At 36.4% G+C, this 20,916-nt stretch overlaps 3 protein-coding genes across 4 annotated transcripts; all 3 read left to right on the top strand.

The window, feature by feature from the left end:
- The first annotated feature begins 4,003 nt into the window (after positions 1-4,003).
- Positions 4,004-7,429, top strand: LOC121782044 (transcription factor TCP14-like). Its single transcript, XM_042179748.1, has 2 exons — positions 4,004-5,399; positions 6,882-7,429. The coding sequence occupies exon 1, from the start codon at positions 4,235-4,237 to the stop codon at positions 5,366-5,368; it is 1,134 nt and encodes a 377-aa protein (XP_042035682.1). The 5' UTR covers positions 4,004-4,234; the 3' UTR covers positions 5,369-5,399; positions 6,882-7,429.
- A 5,546-nt stretch (positions 7,430-12,975) lies between these two features.
- LOC121782955 lies at positions 12,976-16,773 on the top strand. Its single transcript, XM_042180969.1, has 10 exons — positions 12,976-13,309; positions 13,740-13,909; positions 13,995-14,059; positions 14,622-14,662; positions 14,758-14,846; positions 14,936-15,049; positions 15,596-15,673; positions 15,978-16,043; positions 16,231-16,308; positions 16,487-16,773. Exons 1-10 carry the CDS (start codon positions 13,165-13,167, stop codon positions 16,592-16,594), a joined length of 954 nt encoding a protein of 317 aa, XP_042036903.1. The 5' UTR covers positions 12,976-13,164; the 3' UTR covers positions 16,595-16,773.
- Positions 16,774-18,271: 1,498 nt separating this feature from the next.
- On the top strand, positions 18,272-20,886 carry LOC121781895 (transcription factor bHLH47-like). Of its 2 annotated transcripts, none has more exons than XM_042179589.1 (5): positions 18,272-18,396; positions 19,485-19,554; positions 19,828-19,943; positions 20,050-20,177; positions 20,270-20,886. In XM_042179589.1, the coding sequence occupies exons 2-5, from the start codon at positions 19,493-19,495 to the stop codon at positions 20,684-20,686; spliced, it is 723 nt and encodes a 240-aa protein (XP_042035523.1). In that variant the 5' UTR covers positions 18,272-18,396; positions 19,485-19,492; the 3' UTR covers positions 20,687-20,886. The 2 variants fall into 2 exon arrangements, with proteins under 2 accessions (XP_042035523.1, XP_042035524.1); XM_042179590.1 differs by having other exon boundaries at positions 18,292-18,481.
- Positions 20,887-20,916: the final 30 nt, after the last annotated feature.

Raw genomic sequence — 20,916 nt, 5'->3', positions numbered from 1 at the left:
TGGCATAAGAAATTGGGGCATCCAGCTATGGGGAGTATCAGGGAATTGATGAAGAGGGAGGTGATATCTGGAGTAGATGAGAAACCAGACAAGGCTTGTGAAGAGTGCATGATGGGAAAAGCCAAGAAATTACCATTTCAGAAAGGTAAACACACATCTAAAGCTCCATTAGATTATGTGCATAGTGATCTATGGGGGCCCTCTCCTGTGGTGTCAGTGGGTGGGGGAAGGTATTATATGTCAGTGATTGATGATTATTCCAGAAAATTTTGGATATATATCCTCAAAGAGAAATCTGAGGCTCTATCAAAGTTTAAGGAATGGTGTGCTCTAGTTGAGCAAGAAAAGGGGTGTGTGGTGAAGTGCCTGAGAACTGATAATGGTTTAGAGTTTGTGTCAAGGGAATTTGGTGAATTTTGCAAATCTAAAGGCATTAAGAGACATCGCACTGTTCCATTGAATCCACAGCAGAATGGTGTTGCAGAGAGGGGTAACAGAACTATCATGGAAAGGGTGAGGTGTATGTTGCTGTCTTCTGGAATGGAGAAGAGATTCTGGGCTGAGGCTGTGGCTACTGCAGTGAAGATGATTAACAAATGTCCTTCATCTAGCATAGATGGAGACACACCAGATCTGAGATGGTATGGAAGCTATGGTGAATACAACCATCTTAAACCGTTTGGCTGCAAAGCATTTGCATACTTGAAGCAGACTAAGTTGGATGCTAGAGCTGTGAGGTGTGTCATGCTTGGATATGAGACCGGAGTGAAAGGTTATAGACTCTGGTGTATAGAGCCAGGAAACCACAAAGTATTGATTAGTAGAGATGTTACTTTTGTGGAAAATGAAATGCCATTCAGAAGCAAAAGTGAAGCTGTGCAGAAATCTGTGGAAATGACTCAGATTGAGGTGGAGTCCCAGAAAGCAGATGATGAGGAAATCACCATGCAACCAGATAGTGGTGAAGGTTCTGGAGCACAATCAGAGACAGAGGGGTATCAGCTGGCCAGAGATAGGGTCAGGAGGAGAAATATGAGACCTCCAGCAAGATATGCTGACTATGATATGTTGTATTTTGCTCTTTGTGTGGCTGAGGAAATAGAGATGTCTGAACCAGGCTCATACAAAGAAGCAATGAACTGTAAAGAGAAGGATCAGTGGTTGAAAGCCATGATTGATGAAATTGATTCCTTACTCAAGAATGGAACCTGGATCTTGGTGGATAAAGTGGAGGGCAGGAAGCTGATCTCTTGCAAGTGGCTGTTCAAGAAAAAGATTGAATCAGCAGATAATGAAAAGATAAGATTCAAGGCAAGATTGGTAGCCCGAGGGTTCACTCAAGAACAAGGTGTTGACTACAATGAGGTGTTTTCACCTGTGGTAAAACACACTTCGATAAGAGTTCTGCTGGCTGTGGTGGCAAAACTGGACTGGGAAATGGAACAATTAGATGTTAAGACAACTTTTCTTCATGGTGACTTGGAGGAAACTATCTACATGTGCCAACCAGAGGGTTTTGTTAGGCATGGAATGGAAGACAAGGTATGTCTATTGAAAAAGAGCCTCTATGGACTGAAGCAAGCCAGTAGACAGTGGCACAAAAAGTTTGATGACTATGTGCTGAGTAATGGATTTGAAAGATCCAGATATGATGAATGTGTTTATATCAAGAAGAAACATGGAGTAGCAGTGGCTTATTTGCTGTTATATGTAGATGACATGCTTGTGGCAGGGGCATCAAAGATTGAGGTTCAGAAAGTTAAGCATGATTTAAGCTTGGCTTTTGACATGAAGGATCTAGGTGGAGCTAAGAGGATCCTTGGTTTGAACATTGTGAGGAACAGAAAAAGGAGAGAGATATGGTTGAATCAGAGTGACTACATATCTAGAGTATTGAGGAGATTCAAGATGGAAAACTCCAAAGTCACAGCAACCCCAATGGCTCAACATTTCAGGCTCACTGTGGAGCAGTCACCAAAAACTGAGGAAGAGAGGTCTGAAATGCAGAATATCACGTATGCCAATGTAGTTGGAAGTGTGATGTATGCCATGATTGGTACAAGGCCAGATGTGGCTCAAGCAGTCAGTTGTACCAGCAGGTATATGAGCAATCATGGAAGAGAACATTGGCAGGCACTGAGATGGATTCTGAGATATCTAAGAGGAGCTGGAGATGTAGGAATATTGTTCAAGAGCTGTGATTACAATGAAGGACATGCTTTAGTTGGGTTCTGTGATAGTGATTTTGCTGGGAGCTTGGACACCAGAAAATCCCAATCAGGGTACATCTTCACAATGTATGGGGCGGCTGTTAGCTGGAAATCAGGATTGCAAAGTGTAGTGGCTCTTTCTACTATAGAAGCTGAATATATTGCATTAACATCAGCAGTGAAAGAGAGTACATGGTTAAGGGGGATAGCAACTGATTTTGGGGTAGAGCAGCTGACAGTGCCTATAGGCTGTGACAACAATGTTGCTTTGAGCTTAGCGAAGCATCAAGTATTCCACGAACGTAGTAAGCACATTGATGTGCGGTTGCATTTCGTGAGGGAAGAAGTAGAGAATGGAAATGTGAGCCTATTCAAGGTTGACACGGCTGTTAATCCAGCAGACATGCTGACCAAACCATTGCCAAGAGAAAAGTTTGAATTGTGCCGGAGGCTGGTGGGTTTGTGTGATCAGCGGTGGCTGAAGAATTCATCTAAGCAATAAAGGTGGAGATTTGTAGAAGTTGATTGCTTAGATGCAATTGATGATGCTGCAAATATGGTGAAACGCGCTTCATTAGCTGAAATGGCTCAGGAGCCGTCAGATGCACGATCGAGTAGAGATTAAATCCTAGCCGTAGGATTTAAACGCTTAGTTGTAGTTTAAAAGGAGGGAAATCGGATTTAGAAAAGGTAATCTGATTTTTCCACATTCTCTCTGAAAAATTCATCTCCAAGAAATAAAATACATTCTTCAAGATTCTCACTTGCAATTCCTTGCTTAAATTCACTCCTACAATTCGATCGCATCTCCGATTAATCTCAACAGAATTCCTACTCCAGCCCCAGAAATAAATATTTTCTCAACTTCTCCATAATGTTTTCATAAAAATCAATCTTTCTTTAATACACAGTCACGAATATTCAACAATATCTGATAATTTAAAAACTGAACTACATCATTTTGCTTCCCCAAAAGATTGGTGTGACAGCATCACAATAAAAATTAAAATATCTTAGGCTTGATGTGGCAAGCAAAACATTGATTAAGGCTACTTAATTAACAAGTGCCCAAAAAGCAAAATTCCAGCAGAAAAAAAGGCAAAGAACCAAAGGCAAAATGAAATGATTACATGAATTAGAGGGTGACACATACCCCCCACACATCAACCCCAATTTTTCATTAAAATCATTTTTTCCCCTAAGTCTCTCTCAATTTTTTGACTTGAGATTGGGTCCCATTTTGGACACCATTGTCTTTATGGATTGAATGATAAAAAGAGCACCTCACGTGGACTCTGAACCAAAGCTACTGTCCAACCACAATAATATAAAAAAATAAAAATAAAAATAAAAATGAAAAATAAAATAATTGAAAATAACTAATTTATATAGCTCAAGAAAACTATTTATCCCTATATATAATTATGGAGAAAAATATGTTGATGAAGGGTGTACGATCATTATTGATTATTAGTTAATTAGAAGAAGTTTTGGGATTTGAGTTGGCAAGAAAGAAAAAGATAAAAAGAGAAAAGGGTATTATATATATATATATATATTATCACCAAAAACGAAAAAGAGGAGAATGAATAAATAGATAAAAAATATCAAGAATGATCACAAAATCTCGTTATTCTTCTTTCTGGTGCATTTCAATAAAGGGTTTTTTGTCAAAAAGACAATAAAAAAAGAGCCCCAACAAAAGCATGTTCTTTTTCCCCTTTGCAATTTAATTTCCTTTTTTATTTTGCTTTTTAAAGCTCACACCCCATATAATTCTCACTCATTATCTTTGTTGCTTAAAGCTTGTCCTCATCTCTTCTCCCTCTTTCTCCCTCCATTGTTGAAGAGGAATTGCTTCACAAAAGAGAGAAAATATAATTCTTCTTATGTCACACACACACACACATTAAATAAAATTAAGTTCTACTTCAATTCATTTTTCAAGAAGGTTTTTCAAGAAGTGGGGTTATAGTTATACTATTAAAAAAAATCATGTTTTGTTACTATACCTAAATGTGATCATGGAAGGAGGTGATGATCATTTCCACCTCCACCACGACCACGACCACCACCACAGCCGCCTCAATTTCCCGTTCCAATTACTCGAAAAGAAGGAAGATGAATCGACTAGCTCCCCCTACCCCTCCCTCGCCATCTCGGTCTCGGCCCCCTCAAACCCTAATTACAACTGCTCCGCCTCTGCCTCTTCGCTCCAGATCATCACGGCCGCCTCCGAGGCTGCCAAGAAGCCTCCACCTAAGCGCACCTCCACGAAGGACCGCCACACGAAGGTGGACGGCCGTGGCCGCCGCATCCGGATGCCGGCCCTATGCGCGGCTAGGGTTTTCCAGCTGACGCGGGAGCTCGGCCACAAATCGGACGGAGAGACCATCGAGTGGCTCCTCCAGCAGGCCGAGCCGTCCGTGATCGCGGCCACGGGCACCGGCACCATCCCGGCCAACTTCACCTCGCTAAACATCTCCCTCCGCAGCTCCGGCTCCAGCATGTCGGTGCCGTCCCAGCTCAGGTCCACCTACTTCAACCCTACCTACGCCATGTCGCCGTCGCCGTCGCCGCTACACCACCGCCGCGGAAGCCTCTTCCCCGGCGATCCCTCCCCCTCCTCCGCCGCGATCCTCAATTTTCCGGCGGCCGGCGGAGTCCTGAACCCTAGCTTTATGATGCCGGCGAAGCAGGAAGCGCGGGAAAATTCGATTGATTTGGGGGAAATGGAAGACGGTGGCGGCATGGGGCGGAAACGGAGGGCGGAGCAGGAGCAGGATTACCTGCTGCAGTCGAGCAACGCCTCCGCCATGGCGGCGGCGGCGGCGAGCCAAGCCGCCGCGCCGGCGAATTTCTGGATGGTGGCGAATTCGAGCAACATGGCCGGATTCGATCCGATTTGGACGTTTCCGAGCGCCAACAGCAGCAGCGCCGCCGCAGCCGCCGCGTTGTATCGAGGCAGCGCTTCGAGCGGCTTGCATTTCATGAACTTTCCCGGGCCAATCACGCTGCTACCGAGCCAGCAATTGAGCGGAGGGGAGGGGCAATTGGGTGTGCTGGGCGGATTGAGTCATTATCGGGGCGGAGGAATGTCGGATCCTCAGGCGAGTGGGTCCCACGGCGGCGGCGACGACAGTAGCCACCACTCGTGAGGTGGAGATATGTAAAACACATGCACGTGAGGTTTGAGTAATTTATTTTGTCTTTCAAAATTATTCATGAGTCTGTTTTTTTTTTCTTCAATATAATTTTTGATTTGGTGCTATTTTTTTTTGTTTTTGAAGTGGTGTGATGATGAATATAGAGGATTTCTAGGGTTTTGGGAAGGCCATGGTTTTTAACAGTTGGGATCATTGAGCTGATTTTTTTGTGAAGTAGTAATGATCACAATTCGATTTTAATCACTATATACATAAGGTTAATTTGATGATCTTTAATTGCACAAGAGATATACTATGTAATTGTATGATTTGATTATTTTCATGTTACACTACATAGAAACAAATATTTCTAATTAATTAGTCTCCCACATTACACTTGATCGATTGTGAGAAGTGGAGAATTGAGTTCTTGAACAAATAAACTTATAAGTGACCTATAAGGGTAGGCGGCGCGCCGGCCACCCCGGAGTCGCCGCAGCCGCGGTGATCCTTAGTGGAGGAAACGTCCGCCCCGGCGTGGACGGAAGGGCCATCCGACTACTCGGTGAGGACGCGGTGGGGTGGGGAGCGCCGCGGCGATAGAGCCGTGCGGTCTACTGTGCGGCCATTCCGGCGCGGCTTAGCCATTTTTTTTTAATTTCGAAATTTTAATAATTTTTATTATAAATACACCTCCCATCTTCATTTTCACTCCACACACATCTTCACACCCATTTCACTCTCTATCCACTTTTCACTCTCTAATTTTTCTATCTCTAAAAATACACGGTGGAGACGAAGATTTTCCCGTATCCATAATACAACGAATATTTGGTCCCAATAGTTTTTTTAATTTTATTATTATCTTGTTTTCTAATTATTTACAGTTAGATAATTTTAATTATAATTGAATTAAAATATACAAAAAATAAAATAAAGTGAAATGTGGCAAAAAAAAGTGTCAATTATTGCTGTGGAAACTTTTTTTTGTCGCTGTGGGCAAATCAGAAGTGGCTGAAGACAATAAAAAGTGGTTTGTCCAGGGAAGTGTGTGGATACTCTAAAGTGGTGAAGAATTTGGTCTCACTAGTGATCCCCAAATATACCTAGGCCAAAATAGAAAAAAGCGTTCTTCTTTAATAATACTACTAGCTAGATACATGGAATTACTTTTAGTTTATTGTATCAATTGAAGTAGTTTTGCATCACCACAATAACTAGCCAAATTCATGTACAAATCCGTACTTTGAATCGGGCGGGATACATGTAAATTTGAAGGTGTGTCACGTCTGTCAAATTTCACTAGATATTAATAAGGCCGGGTTAAAAATTGGTAAAACCCGTTCATGTTTATGATTTTAGCAGAGAAGTTTACAGGAAAAATGCCATAAGTTCGTGATATTAGCGGCTATACGTCATATTTTATATACTAGGAAACTAGCATATAACGATCAATACTAGTTCATTATAATTAGGAAAAAAGTTAAACCTTTGGCCTATATTAATATCTAGTGAAATTTGACAGACGTGAGGCAAGGATACCGCCATCCAAGAGGTCATGAGTTCGAATCCTGGATGGCGCAACTTGGGATTAATTTCTCCTGTGGGCCTTTGGGCTTGGCAAGCTTGCAGACCCGACCCGCTTGATGGTGAGAATTTACGGTCCCGACCCCGGCTGCCCCGGACCCGTCGAACGGGGGGCTAGAGAACGAGCCTGAGGAGGTTCTTGCTCACAGGCTGGTGCGTGGCTGCATGTGTCAGGGCTAGTCTTCGAGCCATGAGGGGCTGTGTGTCAGGGTTAGCTCGCTTGCCGAATGTATCACGAACTCCGATATGTGTGTGGGTGTGTACCTGTGTGTGTGTGTGTTAAAAAAAAGCTAGTAGGAGTATATAGTAAATTTTCTAATATTTCCCACATTGCATAGTCTTGGATTTATTTTCAGTAGTAGTACTTTAATTGCTAATAGCCTAATAGTGTGCTATGGAAAATGAAAGTGTGACATAACAACACATGTTTGCATAGCATGGGAAACCAATCTCTATGTGATTAAATCTTAGTGTCCTTTTATATTTTATCCAAATATTTATTACTGAAGTCTTTGATTAAATGGAATTTCCTTTTTCATCTTTCAAATTGTTGAAGAAGGATGGGCCATAGCAATTAGGCTGCGTGGGGCCCCATACCTTATCTTCTGCTTCCAGGTGTGTTGGCTCAGGTGGCGGGCCCACAGGCTGGAAATTTTGCTGTAGTAAAATATCTTCTTTTATTTTAACTACGGGAGTACTGTCTATAGTACTCCTTCAGTCCCATTTAATATGACACACTTTCCTTTTAAGTTTGTCCCAATCAAGATTATACATTTTTATTTTTAGTAACTTTCTCTTTGCAATTAATACATCCGACCACTTTTTTTTCTTCTCAATTAAATATTCAACTCTCTTTTTCTTTCCATTTAATACTTACACTACTATTTCTTTCTCCAATTAACCACTTTAACCAACTTCTAAAATCCCGTGCCGACTAAGGAATGTATCATCTTAGCCAGGACGGAGGGAGTAAAATATTAATATTATAATTATTATTTGAGTAAATTGTCATAAAAATAGTGAAATTTAATAATTTTTGGTTCGTTCCCAACTTACAAAAGTAGTTGGAAAAAGTTGTGAGATTTGAATTTGTTCTCAATTAACTTATGATAAAAAAATCTAATCGTATTAGTGCAATATTTTTTATTTTTTTTAATCTATGTGGATTTCTTTGTTAAAGATTGTTGGTTTTTACTCACTGACAATACGTACATCAATGTAGTATAATTTTACGACTTTATATCTGATATAATTTCACCACTTTTTTGCTAATGTATAATTGAGAACTTCAAACTTCATACGCCCTTTGTATACAAAACTTTTAGAAACAGAGATTAAGAAATTGTGTTGAAAAGTAAAAGAGATTAATAAAGTAAGAAAGATAAAAAGAGAGTAAAATAGGTGATATAAAAAAATAAGAGTGATTGAATGTTTTGTTTTTAGTCAACAAAGGAAATGACTTAATTTAATTGGGACATCCCAAAAACGAATACGACTCAACTTAGTTGGGATGGAAGGAGTACTACTTTTTTTTATTGATTACTAAAATTGTGAGCCGGATCGATAATTGACTAAACTCCATAGCTTTTCTAACAATTCTTTCTTAATAATAATAAATAAATAAATAAAAAAGAAGAAAAAAAGTGTAGGTCTTAGATAGTTCCACTGGGGGCCTGTATGTTTGAATAATAAAATAAACTTGATTTTGTAGTTGAATAACTAGATGATTTATAGGAGTAGTTTGTAGTAGAATTTTCTACAAGTACATAGGTAGAGGTAGTAAATTCTAGGACCATTGGGCGAGGTTAGAACAGAGTTGTCACATCATATGACCATAATAAGGTTTGACAATTTTAATGACTCGAGATAATTGAGTTTTTCGATCCTAACAAACTGATAATCTCGCCCCCAAAACCGCCAATGTATAATGACAATTACTACATCCGTTCCACATTAACTGTCACATTTAATTTTTTGCACTCGTTTTATAAAAATAATAATAAATAGTTAAAGCGGAGAAATAGTAAAGTAAGTGAGAGAATAATGTAAAGAAGACTCTTCTCTACCGTGTTCTCTCTCTAATTTTACTATCTCTCGACTTTAATTATTTATTATTATTTTTACAAAAATGAGTGCAGAAAAGTAAATACGACAGTTAATGCGGGACGGAAGTTGTATATAGTATTCTCTTAGTAATTACTTTGTTTGTACAAAGTAATAACCGTCCATTTCAAGAGTGGGGCATGCACTAGAATGAGATAAGACTCAAAGATGCAAAAGAAAAGTCATATATGGACCACCATATATAGTTACTCAAACTAGCTTCACGTACGTTTTCATTGAAACATGTCACACCCTTCGACCTATCTATTTCTACTTGTCCTAAAACTAACTATATTCCAAGATAAAGTGCTTGCATTTGCTGGCATCTCCAAAACCTCTCAGTTTGGGTAATAAATATGGTCGGCTTTGAAATATTCATGACTCGATCAGATTAATTATTTTCTAATGTGTACTAAATAACTAATAAGTAGGGGCGAACAATTTCAAATGAACCAATTTGAAATATTAAATTCAATTAGGTTATTTTACATCTTTGAATCAGGCCGAATTTCTTTTCCTTCAAAATTACTAAAAAATTCAGTTCAATTCGGGTAAGTTTTTTTAATTACAAAACCCGAATTGTATTTAAATTATATATAAATTTATGATAACTAAACAATTTATTTTGGATTTTTGGCTTTTTTGGATTTTTTTTTTGAATATTACAGATATTTATTTCAGAAATATTAGATTTTAGATTTTTGGATGTTTCGGATCGATTCAATTTGTTCTTTCAAAATTCAATTTTTTTGACCGGTTCAAAAATTAGATCTAAAAAATTAATGCTCATCCCTACCTACAAGACTAGAAAGGCTTAAATCATGAAAACATGGGTGATTTTTAGGGCTTACTAATTAGGATACTTGTTAGGTCGACGCTACGGTCAAGCAAACCATATCCCATATCGGAGAATGGACAAGAGTTGCAAGCATATAAATGAACTACCCCAACTCCATTAGTATGAGGCCTTTTGGGGAGTACCCCAAGAGACAAGAGTTGCAAGCATATAAATGAGCTACCTCAACTCCATTAGTATGACTCCTTTTGAGGAGTACCCCAAGAGCAAAACCGTGAGGGCTTTGCCCAAAGCGGACAATATCATACTAATGTGGAGTTCGGGTGTGCACTATCGAGGACCCAACAGACGCAATATCCGATGCCTGCGTCACTAGCCATCTCCTGCAATTCACCAACCCCACACAATTTTGAATTGAAATGTTGGTTTGTTTTTTTAAGGATTAGTCGTCTAAAACTTAGAAGTTCTTTTTAGACTGTTATATCAATTCAACTTTTTTACTCGAAGTCATGTAACAATTCATTTTGAACTGATACTCGATTTTCCAATTTGCTTAAACTTTTAATAGGAGTTATGTCTACCTATTTTACAAGGATGATTAAATATTCTTTTCCTTACAATAACCATCGTCAACATATTTTTCTTTTTTAGCATAATTCCACAAAGTATGAACATAATACATTGACATAAAAAGAAGTCATCCCCTCTTTTGTTTTTTTCCAAATAGGAAATGAAAATAAATCCATTACCAAGTGGTGCAACATCCAAGAAAAGAAGTTGGTTATTTTCATGCAAGTTGGCTTTGGGATCCATTAAACACCATCTATTTCAACAGCCTTTTCATTGTTCAATGTTCAATTGGGATTGATGTTAGATGTCACAACATCATAATACTTTGGCATACAATTTGTCATATGATCGTACAAAAATGTCACATGGGGTTGGGACCAATTTTTGTACAACCAATTTTGGTCCCATTTCTAGAGATCTTGTAACCTCAAAATAAGTATTTTATCTGATTTTTTTTTTGTCTTTTTTAGGAAACTAAACCCTAATTAACTAGTCCACGTCGAAGATTTTTGGGGCCGAATTGTTGTGTCTTAAGTTGTTAACACGTACAATTTTTTTGTTGCTAAATTTGGCTTCTTAAATTTTCCACTAATCATACTTCTTCATCTTAATGACTTTTTAGTAGTTGGAGTTTATTGATTGTCTTCTATGTTTGGTCCACATATGATTGCTTTGTGGCTCGATCTTGATTGATCATTTGATGGTTTAGTTTAGTTTATTAATTGTATAGCTAATAATGTTGTATATGTGTAATTTTAATACATATATATCATGTGTATTTTGAGGATCAACTAATCTTATGTATTTAAAAAAAGAATTATATTTCGTAATATTAATATAATACTAATAATTAGTTCATTATATGATTTTAATTGTACGTTGGTCTGAAGATGTATCTAAATATGAAAAAGATAATTTCATTTTATAAAGGAATAAGTGCATCTAAACATGTCGAATTATGAATTAATACATTTATATATTTGTTTTTAATAAGAAAATTGGTTGAATATTTGTATATTTATGGTAAGAATAAGAAAGACAGCGTACTAATGTATAAATACATTTGTTTCAATTATTTGACATGAACTATGCTTTGTCATGTCGACATGAATTGATTGTTAATTGTTGAATACACCATTTAATATATATGTTGCAAATCAATATTAAATAGTGTAAATGTATTACTCCCTTTGTAAACATATTCAAAAGTATTATTCTCCCCAACCCAAAATTGTATTATGGTACTATGGTACTACTACTACTTGCTTTTTTACCCACATCCTCTATATATCTCTCTATTGAATGATCATTGAAAACTATTTCATAAAATTCTTTTTTTAGTTGTCTTGAACTATATTGTGCCACGATTCCGTCGACCCAAGCATTCAGAGTTGGGGTTCAATACCATTCTTGATCCGTCATCCATTAGCAATGACGGTTAGTCGCAATGTGTTTTCCTTTCGATGTCAGCAACGTCCTTCGTCACTCTATCCGATCCCACTAGTTTTGTTCTATAATTATCCAACTTTCTAAATAACGGTGAGACCATCTCAACAAACCGAGTTTAATACTATAACGGTAATGAGAGAGATGAAGAAGATATTTTAGTTAATCAAGACATGTCTTTTTCTCATGTGGGTATTCTGCCGAACACATGCTGAACTTATGATCTTTGTCTTTTTCATCTCTTAGTTACTAAACTTCTTATGAATTTTCTATTTGGATAAAATTGAAATACAACTCACCAACATAATGTTAAAAAGAAGAGTTCACACAACAATACAATAATAAATATTAAATTAATTAATACTGTAAATAATGAACATGTGGCAAGTATTGTAGAAAGTGGCAAGTATTCAATGTCAATGTAAGTCACAAGAAACTCTGTTTGTTTTTACATATATATGATACATGTGGGACATTTATTGATTTATTTATTGCTAAATATCACCTTATACCTAATTCAAGTTTCTTTTCAATAATGATATATATCGAATAAATTATTGATCTAAGATTAGTATGCTATTTTTTGTAATAAAGAAGATCAATAGGATTAGTATGTTAATTTTGAGGTTATACATTTTAATTTAAACTATTTTAATTATTAAACTTTAATCCTGTATTGATTATTGTTATGTTAGCAAAATAGATTTAACTATTTAGGCCCAAACCCATCTAGCATAAATGGCCCACCAATGTCGACCCTTAAAACTATGAGTAGCCCAATTCAAATTCAACCTTAATTTTCTTATTCAAAAATGCACTTTTATATATTGGACAATAATGTCCAAAACTAAAAAAAAATTATAATGATTTATTTGTGTGAACTTTTAGTTTAGTTTAGTTTAATGCTAAATATTAGGATTAATTGTCTATAAATGTTCCCATTGTACCAAATAACATGGGACTGTTTAGAGTTTTTGAAATTTCCTGATTTGTCATCGTATAATATTCATAATTTATTAATCAACTACTATTATCTCTTAAATTAACAGAAAATATTGTAGAATCGTTTATAAAAAATAAAAATGTTTAGCATTTAAGAAGCTTAATGTATTTTTAATTGAAAAGAGAAAAAAAGAAAAAAAAAGGAAAAAGAAGGTAAAAAAGCCACGCAAATTTGCTGAAGATTCTGAACTGATTTCAGCTGTAGAAATCGTTCAATTCACGAATGGAATTCTAAACAACTATTGATTACTGTGCAAAATCTTCAATGTGTTGATGATTAACAGTTCAATATAAGCATATTGGGATGGCTAGAGGGATAATCAAGCATTGGTGGCGTCGGTCAGTGAAGATCGCTGCAGTCTGGTTAATCTGCGCTCTTACCTTCTTCTGTTTGTTTCAGATGGCTTTACGCAACTCTTCAGCTCGTTCTAGTTGGATCACACTCTCAGGTATGTATATATTTCTTAGTTTGCTAGCTTTTGTGAGCGATTTTGTTTTCGGAGTTTGTGATTGAAGCCAGAATCTCGCTACAGCTTATAATTGATTGAAATTTGCAATTAAGCTCTGTAAAATTAGGTTTTGCAACTAAGCTCCGTGAAATTAGGTTTTGCAACTATGCTCCGTGAAATTAGCTTTGTTTCTACTTCTAGGTTTTGTATCCCCTAATTTAAAATGATTATTAAAGAAATGCTTGGTTTGTGAAGTTAAATTTAATTCATTTGCTGGATTTTGGTTAGGGTTCTAGAGCAGTTAATTTTGATGATTCGTTGTTCTGTGCCTATGGTTAAATTTCTTCAATTTGGTGTCCTGGTTCTTCTGCACTTGATACGATGAATTTGTGTGTATAAAGATTATGTAACTAGCATTTTTGGTGTGCAGCGGGTTCTGCTATTGCGAATGCGGAGCAACGATCGATACTATATACACAATTGGCGAAAGAGCTGGATGAGAAAGGAGCAGTTTTTCTCAAACAAGGACAGACTTCTCAGTCGTTATCCCTATCCGATCTTTTTACTATAAAGGATGGAACGCTGACCCCTGTTCTTAAGGTAATACCATCGGAATAGATCGAATTTTCCAAGCAAGTCCGATGGTGCTTTTCTCACTGGATAGTTATTGTTTGCATTAATGTAGGTTGCGGAACCTCCGGTCCGAGCAAATGTATTGCATTTAAGTACTGAGTTCTCCGTTCCAATCTCGTGAGTTATCATACTTATAATTACACATTCTGAGTGATTGTTATCTGTATAGTATAAAGATGTACTTATGAAGCTTGAAATGGATTTATTCGAAATTTAATAGGTGTTAAAGGATTTGTGAGAATTGAAGCGGAATCGGTCTTTCTGACTGGATTGACTATGGCATCCAATATTTGTTAAAATCAGATTTTCAGATATAAGAAACCTCATAATATATTTGTGTGCATCAAAATTTTGGTGGAGTGAGATCTATTCTTATGTTTTCCGTTGAGTACATAATCTCTTACTAATCCTACATTTTATCTTATTATTCCCACATCCTAAAACTACTATTGAATTGTGAGTTCTAAGTTAACACCACTGAATGCTTGGAAGATTGGTGTACATGTTGAATTGTTGCTGGAAAATTAATGTGCGGCCATGTAACAAGCTTTCTCTTTCTTCTCGAATTCACAAAACTATTCCTGTTTTCAGATGTTTGAATTACATAAAATCAATCAGAGTTTAGTTTGTGCTATATGTTTTGGGGTATAAATGCTTTATTTGCTTGCTATTGATGCAGGGAGGCCGTAAAGAACATTCTTTTGCCATACTTTGGAGAAGGTAAGATGTTATTTTATAGCTTAAAGATACATCTAAAAACATATTGCATGTGCAATTCTGTATATTTTGAGAATATTGATCAGATTTTTGCTTAGCAATCTGGTTTCAGAACTCGAGTATGTATCACTTTAGCATGTTCCACGCCTCACATCACATAACTCCTGTCCCTGCCTCAGAAAAGGAGGTACTGATATTATTGGTCCTAATCCATAGATTTTCTTCTTTTCTTCTCATGTTTTATTTCATTGCTTGCTCTAACATCTCGATTCTCAGATAGAAGCTGAAGCTCTTGCCGTAAAAGAAGTTTCGAAGTCAATCTGCCCAATGCATGTTGTCCTAGATAAGGTTGTTTTGACCTCGACTGGCGTATTACTAGGTTGTTGGCAGGTATGCTTTTTCATGCTTTCTGTCCACAACCATTTCCAGTTTTAAGATGAACTCTGCATACAACAAATTTTGTTCTTTTTCTTTTATTTATATATGGGTGTGTAAAAGAATTACCAAAATAAAGAAATAGAGGGTGAAAAAGAGTTCATGGGATTTTGAGGGGTCGGCTATAGCTCTTTCCATTTTTGCTATTTGGAAGTTCGTCGCTCTATTGGACGTTTATTCTTTTTTTCTTGTTTTTAAAAATTTCACCGGAAATTTTTTCTCTGATATTCTATTCTTGAATCATGATTCTGTAGTAACTGCCATTTATATCTCTCTATTTGTTTCAAATAGGCTTGCTATAGAATTGCAACTATGACATCTTTGGTCTTGGAGGTTTAGCATTGGTGCTATTATTTGTTTTCTACGCAAACCCTCTTAATAAAGCATGTGCCAACTATGCTGAGTTTGCAGCCAATGGGCTTGTATTTATGGTGGAAAATATATGTTAAATGCTCGTCTCATTTCTTAGTAATGGTGATAACTCATACTTATTCTGCTCAGGTGGTCTCTGGTACAGATCCTGTAACCGTTCGTGCTAAACTAAAATCAGCTCTTCCCCGCGCTCCACAAAAGCAGCTTGTGAGAACCAACTTCACATATCTTCCTGTATTATCTTTCCTATGATTCATGTTAATGAAGGAAGGGTGCAATGCTATGTAAACACCCTCTTACCAAGCTGCACAAGAGGGGGAGTAAATAGAAAATGAAAATTGGTACACATAAACAAATATACTAGTAATGCATTTGAAGGTAGGTTACGAAAATATTTGATATTTTATGCTGTGATAAGAACAGGTCTATTTTGAATTGTCGTTGGGCTCTAAAATTTTACAGATTTTCAGGATTGACAATATTTTTGACACTGTTTATATGTTTGGCACAGTATAATGAGGCAATGCTTCATACTTCATTTGCAAGACTTCTCGCCCCCCCTAAAAGGTTGTCTGAGGTACGACGTGCTGTAATCACTGTCTAACGCATGTTGTAACGCATGTTGTAGTGATTCCTTAACTTTCCATTTGTTGCACCAATGCTAAACTAACTTGATTGTTAGATCTCACTGAAAAAGCGAAAAATGTTGTGCAATACGAATCCTCGTTATTCTGTCAAGTCTTACACTTCTCTCATCCGCACAGGAGGAAAAGAAAATGTCAGATCTCCAAGTTTTCCACGAGCTTGTAAGCAGACTAAACCGCAAGATCGCTGGACTGAAGGTTAGTCGAAAGCTCCTATCACAGAGACATTTTATGTGAAAATTTATGCTCGCCACATAGCATCACAAAAACGCCGTGCACATGAGGTTGTGTGAGATGTATAACGTCTACTTACGCGATGATGTAGTGCGATAAATAGCATATGAAATTGCGATTTTCTTCATTTTGATGATCGCAGGCCACAGTTTCGGAACTCTGGTATGTTGAAGAGTTCGATTTGCTTGCACTCGCCTTGAATGGAAACATGAAGATTCGCGATTTCAGTTTTGGTTGTTCAGAAGCCTAATGTAGTTTTTCTCTACTGGATTTCTTCACATATTTAAGAGAGAGAGAGTAACGTAGAAATGTATATGTATTAAGTAAAATATTTACCTACTACACTCTTTACATTTTATGTAAAACAGAAATATATAGTACATGAAAACTATACTTAAAAACTAAACTAATTAAAAGGATATTTTATTATATAGGAGCATCACATTTTATTGCTTTTATATCAAGCTTTTACTCTTTTTTCTCTTGACAGTTATGCCCTTGTGAGGATGGTTGGATGAGCCATGGTGGGGTGCGGATGAATATAAGAAATACTAATTGTTTTTGACTAAAAGTTTATGATGTAAACCAATGATATGCTTATTTGGATTAGCAAGATTAGTAGTATAAAAGAGAAAATAAAAAAAAATTGTAAAACTTTGGTGAAATCATAAAATGTCCTTACAATGTGCACACTAATGTGTATTGCAGTCACATGTACACAAGTATAAATTATCAAAGGTTCCTTTCAATATATATGTTATCAAGCTTGACTTTTTGATTTTAATCTACGTTTTAGATATTATTATATATGTGTGCAAGTTGACACCATAGGATATGTTATCAATAATTGGCTTATTTCCCTTGAAAAATTAAAACTTAGAAAAATAGGAGATAGTATTTGAGAAATTGACTATGTAAAAACGGCATGTTTCATTCCGCCTTGTGTAAGTTTATAACGGAAGGCCGTACCACGTTCTACTTCTACATAGCCAACCATATTATAATAATATAATGAATATAATAAATATTTGAGTGTTGTTATATGTCCATAATGTGGACATCCATATAAGGGTATATTAGTCATTAAAAATTTTGTTATACAATTTGTGATAGACAAATTAGATTATGTGGCTTCATTTTGTTTTTACATTCGTGTGTTTAAATGTTTTACATAATATAATGAAAACATAGTACTACTTCAAATAACATTGCATCATCTTAAATTATTAGTATGTACTAATAATTTCATGCCCAAGTCCAATTGACTATAGTTTTTATATAAAGAATCATGGATAATTTGGTAGGGCAAGACTATTAAGACAAATCATAATACAATAATATGTCTTTTTATTTAGGTCAAATAGCTTCGGGATATAAAAGTTATCTACCTTAGCAAACAAATAAATTATATTTCACATATATTTATAAGCCAAATTGTTTTAAAAAATAATGAAGTTTGAATTTCTTCACGATTATCTCATAGCGACTTTTTTTATGAAATCGTTATATAATATGACAACCAAGAAATTATACTGCAGGTCAACGCTGTTAAAAGATGTCTGTTCATGCAAAAAATGTCATCGTCTGGTTGAAAAACATCAATAATATCTTATGACAATCAAATTTTTTCACCATCCGAAAACAGCACACGGATCCAAACTTTATGATTTTTCCAATTTTATGTATCATCTATGCGTAGCCCATGCTATTTCGAATGACCAACTAAAATTTGACCAGAATTCATAATTTTTCGATAATTTGTAATTACAAAATATAATAAATTAATCCGGTAAAACGAGAAAGAGTTGAGATGGATGGATAGAGAGCATTGAAAGCACGTGGAATAACTGTTGCCGGAACGTGCATGGCACACACTAGACGACAACACACACTGCCACCGTGGCTTCCATCTTCATTTGATGACTCCTTTTCCCAGTGCTCGCCACACGCTCTCTCTCTCTCTCAACCAACCACACCTCCAAATCGCTGCAGCAAGCAAGAATCCTCTCATTTTCTCCATCCTTGACTTCCCCACAAGTTCTATTTATGTGGGTGAGTTCTTGTTTCATTACTCTCTTGCAAATCAACCTCTATCTCACATCGGTTTCTCTCTCTTCCGTGAGAAGTTGTGATCTTGGTAATGATATGTAAACAGTGACTTTGAATTCTTGTTGAATTGCAATTCTCAAACTTTTATTTATGCATTGAATTTGTTGTTCTATGAAATGGAGATTGGGAATTTTTATTCTTGTTAGAAGATTTTGATGAGTTTGGCCTTTTAAAGATGTGATCTTGCCCTCTTGTGCTTCACTTTGGTAATGATATGTAAACAGTGGCTTTGGGTTCTTCTTGATGAAATACAGTAGCTATTTTCGAAAGAAAAAATTCCCATGGAAAAAAATAGGAATATGTATTGAATTTGTGTGTTTTGGTATATTTTATGTGATTAAGATTAGGAAATTTTCTTCTTGTTAGAAGATTCTAGTGAATTTAACCTTTTTAGCTTCCAATTATGCTTCTGTTTCTCTGTTTTAGTTATGGAATCTCTATGGGGAATAAGGGTCTTTTTTGGTGAATTTGGCCTTTTAGCTCCCAATTATTCTTTTGTTTCTCTCTTCTGTGACAAAAGCTGTGATCTTGCCCTCTTGTGTTTCACTTTAGTTATGTATGATATGTAAACAGTAGCTTTGAATTCTTGTTGAATAACTATTTTAAAACAAAAAAAAAATCCCATGGAGAAAATAGGATTATGTTGAATTTGTGTCTTTTGCTACGCTATATGAGATTGAGATTAGGAATTTTTCTTCTTGTTAGAAGAAGAAGATTGTAATGAATTTAACCTTTTTAGCTTCTAATGATGCTTCTGTTTCTCTTTTAGTTGTGGAATCTGTTTGGGGAATAAGGGTCTTTTTTTGGTGATATAGTATTGGCTTACTTTATCCTTTACCTAATTCCCTCTTTGATTGAGCTTTTCACGAGCTAAGAAAAATTGGTATTCTGTTTAAATCTTGATAAGTGGTAGGGGATACGAAACTTCGATTCTTAATTGATTTCTTTATTCAAACAGCAGACTACATTGTTGAGTTGGTGTTACATTTCAGCCACTGACTGTTTGGTTGGTTTATCATAATTTGTGGCAGGAACTTAGATGCAACCCCATATTGCCCCCATAGTTAAGTCTAAAATGGCAGTGGAGACGTCAACGAGTGGGTAAGTTCTATGTATGGTAGGTGTTTTTTGTTTTTGACTATTAAAGGCTTCAGTAAGCTCTATACATAGATCATGTGCTTCTTCTATATTTCAAATTACAGGGATAAAAAAATAAAGCTGTCACTTTCTTTTGTCGTTTCTCGTTTAGTCAAATGCATTTGATTATGAGTGAAGGCATCTTGTGGTAGATCGAGTGGCTAGGTGAATTAGCATTCTTTGATCGTGCTGTGGGTTTTTGTTGTTTCATCTGATCAATGAAGCTCACTTCTCCAGTGACATTTCTAGCAAGAACAATGGAAAGATTCCTAAAAGAACTCACAAATCTGAGAGGGAGAAGATGAAACGCGAGAATTTGAACGAGCTGTTTCTTGCTCTAGCAAATTCTCTAGGTAACGTTTGAAGTTTTCTACGTCTAACTTGATGAGACACCTAACTTTAAAAGAAGATTCCTCAATGAGTAACGACTGATGATTTTTGGTGAACGTATCCTCACAGAACTGTCTGATCAGAACAGCGGTAAGGCTTCCATGTTGGTTGCAGCCACGCAAACAGTGAAAGAAATGCTGGATCTGATTGAACGACTCAGAAAAGAGAACGCCACCTTGTTGTCCGAATCCAAATATGTAACTCATCTTAACTCGTTTTTTTTTGTTTTCTAACGACTTTCTTTTGGCCTAATTGCATGATAACTAACTGTATATCGCACATATTGAAGGTTAATGTTGAGACGAGCGAGCTAAAGGATGATAACACTGCTTTGGAGGCGGAGATTGGTAAGCTTCGGACAGAGATCAAAGCAAAGACCAAATTACAGCTCGACCTCAACATGGCCCCTCCTGAATGTCATAACAACGAGCGTGCATCCCACAATCTTGACAGTCCTTTTTTCTTTCCCTTCGTGCAACACGGAACACGAGGGCAAATAAGTCCTTCACATCTTGCCACATTCTGCTCGAACATCCAAGATCCTCCAGAGGTCGGTATTGAACAACTCGCATCCAAGCATATTTCTCTAGTGAGCAAACCACACGCCCGATATCTCACTCCAGCCGACAAATGGCCGTCTCAAGTTCTAGAATACCAGTTCGAGTTAGGAAGAGCAGTTCCTCAAAGTTATAGAAACAGCAAATAATGAGAAGTTAGTACTAGTGCTTTATGTATATTTCGGTTTCTAGTTAATAGAGATGTCTTCGTGAATTTTAGACCATCCCGATGCAACACATAGCACGTAGAACAGGGAATTAGAAAGTCGTATGGAAAGGTCTATATGTTTCTCCATTCTCTCATTCTGTTTCGAGATTGATATGATGAATCGAATTATATCTTTGTCAATGATGCCTCTGAAAGCACTCTTATTTGTCT

Source organism: Salvia splendens, chromosome 20 (assembly GCF_004379255.2).
Source record: "Salvia splendens isolate huo1 chromosome 20, SspV2, whole genome shotgun sequence".
NCBI classification, from domain to species: domain Eukaryota; kingdom Viridiplantae; phylum Streptophyta; class Magnoliopsida; order Lamiales; family Lamiaceae; genus Salvia; species Salvia splendens.
Note: the sequence above shows the minus strand (reverse complement) of the source record. Positions and strands in the feature narration are given on the sequence as shown.